This window comes from Sphaerodactylus townsendi, linkage group LG03 (assembly GCF_021028975.2).
Source record: "Sphaerodactylus townsendi isolate TG3544 linkage group LG03, MPM_Stown_v2.3, whole genome shotgun sequence".
Taxonomy (NCBI): Eukaryota; Metazoa; Chordata; class Lepidosauria; order Squamata; family Sphaerodactylidae; genus Sphaerodactylus; species Sphaerodactylus townsendi.
In genome coordinates this window covers 140,116,594-140,128,809 of record NC_059427.1, presented here as the reverse complement: position 1 = coordinate 140,128,809, position 12,216 = coordinate 140,116,594, and the positions used below count along the sequence as shown (strand labels likewise).

Sequence of the window (12,216 nt, the reverse complement as noted above, 5' to 3'; positions counted from 1 at the left end):
TGCATCAACCACACTGGGATTGTGTCCCTTTTATATGATCAATACAGTTTAAAATAGAAACCCCAAAACTGAACTGAACTGCATCAAAGTAACCCCAAATCTGTGCCACAAGCATCATGCAATTTAGTTCGTCAGGCATAGGAAAGGAGCTTTCTGAAGCTCTGGTCACTGGAAATCCCTACCTGCCTGCTCCTCAGCTGTAGAGTTAGCACAGCCCGGGCATTTTCCAGTTTCTCTTTTGGCACCGAGAACTAGGAATTTATCTCTCCTTTTCCAAACAAACGTTTATAAGGACACTCGGGAAGCTGCACTGAGGCAATTGAATACATGACCCCTGGTCAATATTTCACCAAGCACCAGGACACGTTGCTAAAATCAGAGAGGATCAAGGAGACACCCGAGAACTGTCAATATCCTCGTATCAGACTCTTGTGAAAAAAAGACGACATCCTCAAGCACATTCTTCTCTATCAAACGTGGGTTGTTTTTTGTTTATTCTTTGAAACTTGACAAGCACTCTAACATCTGTACTTGTGGAAACATCACAAGGAAACAAAACAGGAATTCTAGACTTTTTTCCCCCTTTCTTTTAAACCTTATTAAAAATGAGGTTGGTCCTAAAAATATAGAAAGAAATCAATTTAAATTCACAAAAAACTGTACATTATCAAAAATTCACTAAAACAAACACATTTGGTTATTCATATAAAAAGTCTGATTCCCCCCCCCCATTCCCCCTCCCCCCTTTCTGTTGTTCAGAGCAACTTAAAGGATAGTGAGCGGGTCAGTTGGTTCCTTTCTGATATTTAGCCAAAAGGGGAAGACAAATTCTAGTTATAATTTTTTAAACTCAGTTTCAAAAAAATCCATGTAAAAAAAACCCAATGAATTTATAAACTGATAAGGTCATAGATTATTCCCTAATGAAGTCAAAGATTAGGACAAACCTGGATTCGTTGTTTTATGGTACAAGAGTCTGCATCTCAAAATGCAGGCATTTCTACAGCAGCTCTCTCCCCTCCAAACCTAACAAACGATACTTGCAAAACTACGGTTTCCCATGACTGAAGAGAGGGGAAAAATCCCAAACACAGCAAAAAGTAATCACTTTAAAAAAAAAAAAGAACACCCAAAAGAAGTTTGTTACAGCACAAGTTCAGATAAAATATAAATATTTATGCATAATATAAAGTCAGTTTCAAATAGACTTCAAATCTACTTCTTTATTTAAAAGCAAAAAACAAATCCCAAAATTTAAAATAAAAGTTTGAGGTTATCCGATAGAAAAAAAAGGCTACGTTTTGTTGAAAACAATTGGGGGGACTGGGGCGGGGGAGTGAGATCGGGGTGGAGGAAGCACAGAAAGGGAGGTTACGGTCTCCAGGCTACATCGCCCGTGGTTACATTTTACTTACATCAGTGCTCTTGCAATTGGATTGGTCGACGCGGGTTGGGACACAGACAAACGCACACGCACACACAAGTCTCACCCAGATGTCACACGGCTGAATATGGGGGAGGAAAGCCATCTCCCGATGAAACCCTGCCAGCCTTTTATCTGCCCCTAAGTGATACCCGTAATTACAATGGTTTGAGGAGCTAGGCTGGGTATGAAAAGCAGCAAGGGAGTTCAGGTTTCAGGGTGTGGCTTTCCACCCCTCTGATCTACCCAAAGTTGGGGGAAGTAAAGTGAAAAGACCAAGGGGGTTTCCTCTAGCCTTTCCCCATATGCCTCATCTCTGCACCGGAATATGGAGTACTGGACCAGCATCCTGTAAAACAGAATGGAGAAGAACCAACAACAGTGGCATCTCCTGTTTGAGGTCTGCAGGCAGCTGAGGATGGAATATGACCCAAGGCATTTCTACGCCCACAATGTTGGTGTGCTGTACAGGTCAGGGGAATCTCTTTCCTCAGGCAGCAGTCTCCCTAGGAACCAGGTGCTGTGCAACAGAGTAGGAGGGAAGTGGAGATCATGTTATGACTTGGAACACAAAATGCCACAGCAGGCTCTCGTGTTCCACAAGGAGGTGACCACTGGGGAGATGCTGAACTACGAGCGAAGCAATAGTTAGTTTCTCTTACATTTGCTTATAGCTACTTCACAGACTATTTTTGGAGGGGAGAACCAGCCACTATCAAGACAACCAGTTTTTTTTTAAAGCATTTACTTTGTTCACCTGGGCTGTGACAACAGATGGGTGAGGGAGGACATAACTGGACAGGATACATCTGGATTCAGTCGCAAGGATTCTCGTCTGGCCAGGTGCCTGACATCCAAGCACAACATGAGTTGGAAGTACATATTTCAGAGCTCTTTTTCGCTGAACTTCCCTTGTTAATGTGGCCACAATCCCACAGGTCTCCTGCATAAAGCCAGCTTGGTTATGTATTAAGCCACAAACAGCCCCCATTCATCTGCATGGAGCTTGTGCTCATCTCCAACAAATAGCTCATGTTGTTCAATCATTCCCCAAGTTGCTGGAATCAAAACACAGCACCTGAGCAGTGGCTAGGCTGAGACCATGGAGAGTTATAAGGCTCTCAGCCAGCATCACAATAAACATTGCTTTTCGTGGCTCTGTCACAAGTATAAAGGATACCTTGCCCACACAGGAGAGTCACTATAGATAAAAGATTATGCTTTCCCCCTGAAAACACTCAAGAGAGGTCTGACGAGGGATCGGAAGAAGGGCTGAAGTATTAAGAGTGGGGGCCATAGATGTGGGTGTGAACAGAACAGTAGAAAGGGCACAGAAAATATAGTCTGAAAACGAGGGGCAAGACCTAACTGTGGTTCCAGAACTTTAGACTGAGGACATCACAGTGGACATCACACAATGGCAATAGAATCAGCGTGAGCAACCCCTGCTTCCTCTTTTCTTTCTTCCTGTATAAACTTGCCAAGCAGAAATGTGCACATCTGTCCACACAAACAGCTATGCTGCTCATTATAGAGGAAGCACTTTATCTTCTCTTGTGTGTCACCTACCCAAAGCTTAAACTGATACACCTGTCATGATAGCCAATGTTAGCATAACTTTAAACCCCACATTGTTAACTCACGACCAGGCAACAGGAACCTAAAATGGAGACGCGATGACACTTCTCTCTAATATCTCGTCTTTCACCCAACTGCACTTTGGGTGTGCCATTTGAGGATGGAAGGACTGCATTCTTTCCTAAGCGGGTTAAAAATCGACATCTTCTTCAGGGAGGAAACACCTACATTGGACTGAGAGTTGTGTCCCAGGCAGGGAACAAGCAATCCCACCACACACGCGCACACATACACACAGAGAAGATAGCAGATCAATCTTTGTAGACAGTAGCCATCCCTGAGGAACAACACTGGGGGTGGGGGAGCACTTAACAAGGCCAGGATCCCACGACACAATTTCCACAATTCCTGAGCAGCTGACGGGGCAGTCTCAATATCCAGTCCTTCCTTCCCAAATGCACAACCCACTATTCCCACAGTCCTGCAAGCTCAGGAGTGGTCCTCTGTAGCCCAGTGACACAGTACAGCACACCTCCCACAATCAGAGGGAACATGAGCTGTCTTCTTACAGCACAAAAGCCAGTTTTGGGGCACAGCAATCGCTACATGGACTTTTGGAAGTATCCCATGTAAAGTTGGAGGCAGTGAGAAGGTCCCTCCAGTTTCACTCTGCTTGGCTTTGCCTGGCAAAAACTATGATCTACTCGATATCCTCTCCTTGCTGGACATTCGTTCTGGATTATTCCCATTTTGTTCAACTCCCTTAGAAACAAAATCTGGAATAAACCACTCCTGAGCATACACATGCGAATGGAGATCCTAATCTGGATTAATTGAGGCAAAGAACATAAAAGACCCCTCCTACAGGTGAAGAGCTGACGTCAGGGGGTCACTGCTCAGAGAAAGTCCTGGGTCCGGGATAACCAGGGAACATGTGGCCTGAAGGGGTGCCTCACAACACAAGACCCTCAAGACACCCACCAGAGCACGGCTGCCTCGCACCCCACTCTTTGCCCCCTTCCTCAATAGGCTGCAGCTCCAAACAGACCCTTGGTTTCAGGACGAAGTCAGGAGAAAGAAATTAGTCACAACTAGGGCAGCTATTGGAAAGGAAGAAAGCAGAATTGGGAGAGACAGAGTTGGGGTCCAGGGTGGGCGGGGGAAAGAGAAGCAGCATGTTTCAGTGTCATCAAGGTTGTCATTCCCAGAGGCAGGAGTGATCTGCTTTGACATGTTTCAACGCGACTCTAAAAAGGAGGAAAACTTAACGTCCATGTTACTGGCCATTAATGCATGGTACTGACACTGCACAGAAAAAAGTGTTCTTACACATTCACTAAGAACTATTGCTATTATTAAATAGCCCCAGCTAAGGTGGGGTTGTGGGTTGTGGTTTTTCCATTTGAAAAAACTATTCTTTTTCTCTCTCTCTCTTTTTTGGCTAAGACAGTCAGTCAGAGAGTTCGTGTTTCGTAGAGTGAAGAGATGGGGGAGGGGCTTCTGAGGATCCAGGCAGCGGAGGAGGCTGCCGTTGCTGTGAAATGCCAATCCAAGTCCAGTCATTGCGACAGGGAAAACAAGAAATCAGCCGATAGCAGGATGGACTCCAGAAGAGACAATGTGCAGAACAGGGTCAAAAGGGAAGGGATTCCCCACAGGCACCTCTCATCTTTCTCCATTCTGCCCGCTTCAGGGGTTTGTCTCATGTTTTCCCTGATAGAATTCCTCCCACCGGCTTTCAAAAAACTGGCGCATGGCCAGCCCGGCCGTGCCCACCTCAGACTCATCCTCGTTAAAGGTCCGGCAGTTGTCAAACACCAGAAGAGCATCAGCAGCAAACTCCTCGCAGCTTGTGTACCTGGGAAAACAAAGCAACAGTCAAGCTCTGAGGAAAGTCCAAAAATGCCAGCAGTGGCCAGGAGAGACTACAGTGACGGCTAGCCTGGATTCAGTCCCTTCTGCCTACTTCGAACAGCTGTGACCCTCTCACCTTTAAAGGGCTATTCCTAATCCTCACATTCTTCTTCCCCTCACTTCCTAGAAAGCCAGGACAAATGACAGCCAGCGTGGTGTAGTGGTTAAGAGAAGTGAACCCTAATCTGGGGAACCAGGATTACTTCCCCACTCCTACACATTAAGTCCAATTAAGGCAGCCCACCTGCCCCCACCCCATTTCTCTCTCTCTCTCAAACCACCTCTAATATCTTCACCCATAATCAGGAAATGGAGAGATGGAGAGTACATGAAGTCTTGTAACAGGCTAGGTCTGCTCACTGACAACAGGAGGGCTGACAGGTAGAGGCAGTGTTTGCTTGTGCTCCTCTCCATCATCATTATGAAGGAAGCACGTTCAGCCACATTCTCCACCATGCAAGGTTCAAATTAAAACAGCAGAGCCAATTTGCTCAGTTTACCCATTCTACTGGTTCCGGTGATTAAAGACTCTGCTTTTCCTTATTAATCACATTTTGGGGAGGGGAGGGGGGGAGGGATGGTAAGGAAGGTGAAGCCCCTAATGAAGAATCTGGCAAATAGAAAACACCTCTCTCAGCAGTATGCCCAGATGAGCTAGGTTGTTGGCTTTTTAAAAAATGAATCTTTAAACTATTTCAAGTTTTGACTGAAACTGCAATTATTGTCAGAACATGTGTTTAGATGAGCAAAATCTAAATGACAACTGGACCCTCCTTCTAACAGGTGCCGTGTGCAGATTAGTGCCAAGTGCACAGCTTGTACCATGTGCAAACCTGATAAGGTGAGGGCACCTGATTGGTACCACTTTTGTATATAGTTAGCACAGACAGCAGTGTGATTTGTGCCTGAAAACACTGTGGTCTGGCGAAGCACTTTGTTAGTAGATAGCAATAAAATAGAACTGCATTGGTGACTGTGTGTCTATCAGTTCTTGTTTACACTGCGTCCTACAAAGTGGTCTACTCTGAGTAAATCCACTGCTTCAACAATTATTGCAAAGAGTTTTGTGCTCATGGTATACCAGCAATTCTCTGGGAAAGCATTACAACCCTCAAGTGCCTTAAAGTTCAGGCCTTGATACACATTCATTCAGTCCCCTGAATCACCTCTTCCCAATGTTAGAGAACTTGGAAAGAAGGTTATGGGCCACTGGCTGGCATGCTGCATACAACCATCCATATGATGTATGTGATAGCTCCAATTCTACAGAATATAGAAACTTCCTAACTAAGATCAGCCCCAGCAGGAAAAGATATCTTAGATGCCAAATTTGGGGCACCAAAAAGTCAGCTATTGGGATGTTGTGTGGTTTCCAGGATGTATGGCCGTGTTCTAGAAGCATTTTCTCCTGACGTTTCGCTTGCATCTGTGGCTGGCATCTTTAGAGGATCCTCTGAAGATGCCAGCCACAGATGCAGGCAAAATGTCAGGAGAAATTGCTACTAGAACATGACCATACAGCCTGGAAACCCCACAACATCCCAGTGATTCCGGCCGTGAAAGCCTTCCTCAATACAGTCAGCTATTGAACTCAATCTTACATTTTCAGCATATGGCTTTCCAAAATGACTTGGACCCAGCTACCAGCTGGCTCTTTTCCTGTACTTACCCGCCCCGTAGCAACTGTGCTCTCATGGTGGAAAAATCCATAGGATTTTTGATGATTTTTCGGTAGCCAGGCACCAGCCGGGTGTTGACAGGTTCCAAGAAGGGCCAGGAATGCTCATGTGACTCCATCTCCATTAGGATGATTCTGGGAAGAAAAAAAAAGCAGGACCAAAACATGGAATTGAAGAACCAGCTAGTAAAAAGTGAAAGGCTCTTCCAAGAAGCAACAAGGAATTGTTGAAGGCTTTCACAGCCAGAATCACTGTTGTGGGTTTTTCGGGTTGTATGGCCATGTTCCAGCAGCATTTTCTCCTGACGTTTTGCCTGCATCTGTGGCTGGCACGGCCACACAACCCGGAAAACCCACAACACTCTAACACTCAAGGACTTTGAAGGGCAAAGTCAACTGGGGATTAACTCATCTCTCACAGTTGGAAACAACTTAGATTCTACTTCTTCTCTGACCAGCCACATACTTCCTGTTCCCTCCCACGATTGTCCATGCACTCATGAGATCTCAGCTTCAAGGGGATACCTACTCGCAGAAAGTTAGGTCAGCACACTGGCCTCGCGTAGACACTCTTCTTCTTTTGGAGGGGGAGAGGCCTTCGCCTGAGTATCGGGATGGAACACTGGGCAGATTACTGGGCTGCTGGGCTGCTGCTGTCCGGGGCCGAGGGCTGAGCTCTTCGCTCCCCGAAAAAGGGCCAGCGGCACACGCTTTCCGCTTCCTGCTCCGCCTCAGAGAGCCGTAGTCATTTTGGTATTCTCCTTGCATCTGCATCGTAGAAAAATGGGTGGGGGGAGACTTTTATTAATACCTGGACTTAACTTCGGGGAAAGGATTTTCCCAAGGCAGAGCACCAAATGTCCAATATTATCTGTGAGGGAGGATGCTGGTTTCTACACAGGCATGCAGAAAACATGCCTCTCGCTCCCCAATACACAGACTGCTCTATGTCAGTATGGATTGTGAGGCAAAGACTCTGCCGGATCAAGAAATAGTCTAGATGCACAATATCTGAACCTCTGTGGAGCCAGGACCTGAGCAATGCAGAGGGAGCAGAACCAGTCACCAGCTGGCACCTCGGTCATCCTGGGCCGGTGGCAGTAGAGGTGGCAGCCACGATCGCAGCTGTCGCACAGCAGCAGATTCTCGTCATCATCCCCTTTCCGGCACACTAGGCAAGTCTGAAGGCAGGGAGAACAGGCAGGGGTGAGGGCCAGCCCCTAGTCAGAGGACATTCAAGGCCAAAGCTGACAGCGCTCCTCTCCCCCTCACTGATCCCCAAAACGTCGCTCCTTCTCAACTAGATTCATTTCATCTCCATCATGGAATGGCACAGCCTTCCTGTAGTTCTCCTAGCACAAACCTGACACACACACACACGCCTCCGAACAAACCCACAAGAAAGAGCCATTTACCTGGCCCGGGGAGTTTCACTGGTTAACTTATTCCTTTTACACATGCTTATGTTTCTAGCCCTGAACCAACGCTAACCCTCGCCCGATGTTCTTTCCTTACCGCTCTGACAACTGATTTCTCCCAAGCAATGGAACGCTCCAGCTGATAAATGCAGAGAGACACTTGGGCAGCACTGAGGCATCGCTCCAGTGTCTGGCGCCACGTCCGCATGCGAGGTGTGATTTCATATGTGCTGAGGAAGAAAAAGGGAGAAAAACCTTTTAGGTTTCAGTGGGTGCAGGGGAAAATCAGCCTTCCTGTGCAAAAGAAAGCAGTCGTTTGGAGGCCTGGTGGTTTAGCACCCGAATCTCAGTGGCAGGATTGTTATAAGACCGTAACCATCTCAGCTTTGAGCCTGCCAATGCGAAATACTCTACATCTCATCATATCGATTAATTTTACTTCTCACTTTATTAAACTTGACTAGTCCTCTATTTACAAGTTCCCACCATATGAGGCCAAAGCTTCACAAGGTGGAAGTCAATACGTACTAACTACCGTACTCTTGAGTTCTCAAACTCACTCAAAAGACAACGGGTCCTTCCTTGACACTTTTCAATCTGGTTTTGGCCCTATTTATGGGACACAGACAGCATCATATGGGTCACAGATAATCTATAGCTTCAAGTGGAAAGGGAGAACTCCTGCCTTTTTAAAAAAACTGACTGATGTTTTACTGACATCTTACACGCTCATTAACAGCCAGTTTCTGTCCTCTGGTAGCTTTGGCTTTCCCCATCCCTATTCCGCCCCAGAGTTTCCTTCAGAAAAGCTGATCCAATAAATGGTAGTTATTTTTTATTCAAGATTGAGTACTACAAGTAGGGACCCATGAAACTCACGGGGTGGGTGGGTGGGTGGGGGGGTCCTTCCGCCTCCAAGCTTAATTGCTCCCCCTCCCCATCACTGCTCCTGGGCCTGGCTTGGCTGCCATTGGGCCCACCAAGGCTCCCCACCTCAGTCACCACATTTTGGAGATTTGTCCCGGTCTTGAATCAGTGTCCATGAAGTTGGGGTGAAGTGGATGAGGTAGACAAGCCAAAACTGAATTCAGATAAGGCGGAAGTAATGTTGAATAAGAAAGAAAAGGTTTTTGAGCTGCTGGAACCACTGAATCTGGATGAGGTCAAAACTGCCCTAATTTGATCCATTAAAGAATTTACAGACTAGTCATCTCTTTGAAAAGCAGATTGCAGGAGTTGCTGGGGGTAACTTCTATCAACTGTATCTATTTTAAAAAAATACTTTAGTTGCTTCTTGACTTAGCAAGTCTAGCCACACCAACCCATGCTTCTGTAACTTCCAGGTTGGATTCCAACAACATTCCACGTATGGTTGCCCTTGAAAATCATTTGAAAGTTACAATCCATACAGCATACAGAAGGCAATTTGGGCTGGGTTCTGTCTCCCTACACTCACCTACCAACCAACAAAGGCCATTACAGTACTGTGCCAACTTTCCTTTTGGAAGATCCATGTCACCTTTGTAAAAGCTTTGTTATAGCATCCATCCTGTGAATAACTTTCCAGAATACATTCAAAATGTACAAATTATGAGGCATTAATCCAGTGAGCTTCTTCTGCGTTGGCTTTGGATTATGCTTTGCAACATTTCTTGTTTGCAATGTTTTGCAAACAACATTTCTTGTTTGCTTTTAAATGCTGCCGAATGATTTTTGCAAGATGGTCTAGCATAGTCAGAAACAGCATATATATTTTAAATATAAGTAAACTAGCAGTAAAGTCCACTGTATGAACAAATACAATTGGCTGTAGAAAACTGTTGGTGGTTTAACAGTGCCCACCGAGGGGGCCAACCACTCCTGCCTTTCTTCCCTACTTGGCCCCACAATTTACCACAGATAATGAAAACCTAGCCTAATTATTAAACGACAACAGAAGCTTACATGCAGATTCCTTCTTCTCACAAACACAAGAGACAGGCTTCTCTAACTGTCTAAACAGGGTCTCCATTTTCATATTCATCCCCCACCCCTGGCTCCCCTAACTTTGCAAATGGGCTCTTCCAGCTCAGCTGTGGCTTGACAGAGTTTGTCCCGTGTTCCTAGGCAGGAAGTTCTTCAAAGTTCACCACAGGAACTCAGTTCTGGTAGAGAGAAGTACCTCATGGGGAAAGGAGGGGAATATGCAAGGGCTTCTGAGAAGTGCAGTTCTTGCCCCTCTAGGAGGAGCTGGAATCTGGGCCTGCCCAGATTGCTGAGGACTACACCTCCCAGCAGCTCTCGCTTTTTCTGGGTCGTTAGCGGGAACACACTGCTCAATTATATAGTAAGATAAAACAAAAGTTATATATTACAGCCAAGTGTATTTAGTCTAAATGTCATTCGAATTTACATAATTTGCAACTAATGGATGCATCAGAGGTACAAATAGCAAAAAAATTCTAACGTTTTCACTATGCCCCGTTTATTAGTTAAAGTGAAAACTCTCCATATTTTAGACATGCAGCATAACATATATATTTACCACTCTCTATTACCGAATACAGCTCATTCCCACAATCATTGCAGCACCTCTTCCTCACCTTATCACATTAAACTGATTACGGAAGCTACCAGAGTTCTTGTCTCTAGACAGTCAACCCCTGCCCCACCCCCGCACAGGGATACAACCCTCATTCTCAGAGCCAGGAGAAATTCAGTCAACAGTAAGGGACTTGCACTCACATCTCTGTGGTTCCCAGCTCCAGGGTACTGGGATTACTCAGCAAAGCTTTTTCTACCACCACTTCATGTGGGGGCCAGAGGGGCTCTTTGAGGTATCTCCGCTCCACGTTCCGCTCCATGTCTGCCAGCCGGAGCACTGCCAGGTCTAGAGGGTGAGTAGCTTCACGCTGCAGGGCTGGTCCCTCACGCCGATTTTTTATGGTTATATCTTCCAAAGGCTCCAGCTTGTGCTCACAATACCGCAAGTCACCCCGAAGAGAGTCAGGATCTGGACTTGTCCAGCCCTGCGGGAGAGGCAGAGAAAACTCTGTGGCATTGGAATTGGGAAGAGGATGGCTAAAACATACTCTGTGGACCTCCAGAACCATTTAAGAGTTGGAACTCAAGCTCCACTCACAACCAGCCACTGCAATTCTTATCTGATTTTTAGGTGATGCCCACAGCTAAATTTAACAAAGTCAGGACACTTCAGGTTTAGGTCTTGTTCTCAGTCTCTCTCTCTCTCTCTCTCACACACACACACAGCCTGCACCAGTAGTCTAGGTGGTATTGCATTAAAATTTTGTAAGAACAATTTTTTGCCCCATAGAGCACAGTATCTAAAACCGACATCAGGAAAGACAAAAGCAAATAACCCTTCTATGGCTCATAGTAATATTTCTCAATGGCCTGAATTATTCTCTCAACATGCTAACCCTTGATTTTCTAACCCATGAAACAAAAGGATACCTTCATGCAGGCCCTGAATAATTACAGCAGGTCTTCAGACCATTAGGCAACTCCAGAATGGCAGAGGCAACATTAGACTCACTCGTCACAATACGAACATACAGGGGATCAAAAGGGGTTCCAAGTCTTTGCCCTGCTGCAATAAATACTCGTCCAATACACACTGTTGCAATACATACTCGAATCTGTAGGTCAGCCATCAGCACCCGCTGCTCCAGTTCCTCCACCCACTGAAGCACAGAAAGGTCCGTCTCAAAGGCTCGCTCTGCCATTGACCACTGGTCCAAGGCTTCCTGGGAGACGGGGTGGCCGGCACCCTCGGGATGGGTCTGGAAGATGGGATCTATGAAGGAAGTAAAGCAGGGAGAGATTCAGTCAAGAACAGCATAAATGTAGTGGACGGACAAGGAGGTGGTCTATCAATCAATAAATTACAGTCATAGACCAGGATACGATAGATAAGATGCTCACAATTAAAATAAAAATGATAAAATATATTGAAATTATAAATATTTACCGTATATACTCGCGGATAAGTCGAGTTTTTCAGCACATTTTTTGTGCTGAAAAAGCCCTCCTCCATCAGCAGCTGCGCTGCCGCCTGTCATCCCCCTCACTCAGTCAGTCACCTTTGTCTTTCCCCGCAGGCTCTGCAGCTCGGTTTCAACGAAGCTGCTGCTCCAGGCAGCCTGTCTCTATCTTTCTTAAAAGGGCAATGTACCAAAGATTGCTTAAGCTTACGCAATCTTTGG

At 45.8% G+C, this 12,216-nt stretch overlaps 1 protein-coding gene across 6 annotated transcripts in view; it reads right to left on the bottom strand.

Annotated features, from left to right (window-relative positions):
- Positions 1 to 460: 460 nt before the first annotated feature.
- Positions 461 to 12,216, bottom strand: part of BAZ2A (bromodomain adjacent to zinc finger domain 2A) — a 72,779-nt gene continuing 61,023 nt past the window's right edge. For all 6 annotated transcript variants that reach the window (XM_048487852.1, XM_048487857.1, XM_048487856.1 and 3 more), the window contains exons 23-29: positions 11,644 to 11,807; positions 10,736 to 11,019; positions 8,109 to 8,241; positions 7,628 to 7,774; positions 7,123 to 7,361; positions 6,585 to 6,728; positions 461 to 4,859 (exon numbers count right to left, since the gene is read on the bottom strand). In XM_048487852.1, the coding sequence (XP_048343809.1) occupies positions 4,691 to 4,859; positions 6,585 to 6,728; positions 7,123 to 7,361; positions 7,628 to 7,774; positions 8,109 to 8,241; positions 10,736 to 11,019; positions 11,644 to 11,807 (1,280 nt within the window). In that variant the 3' untranslated portion in view covers positions 461 to 4,690. The remainder of the gene's footprint in view (positions 4,860 to 6,584; positions 6,729 to 7,122; positions 7,362 to 7,627; positions 7,775 to 8,108; positions 8,242 to 10,735; positions 11,020 to 11,643; positions 11,808 to 12,216) is intronic.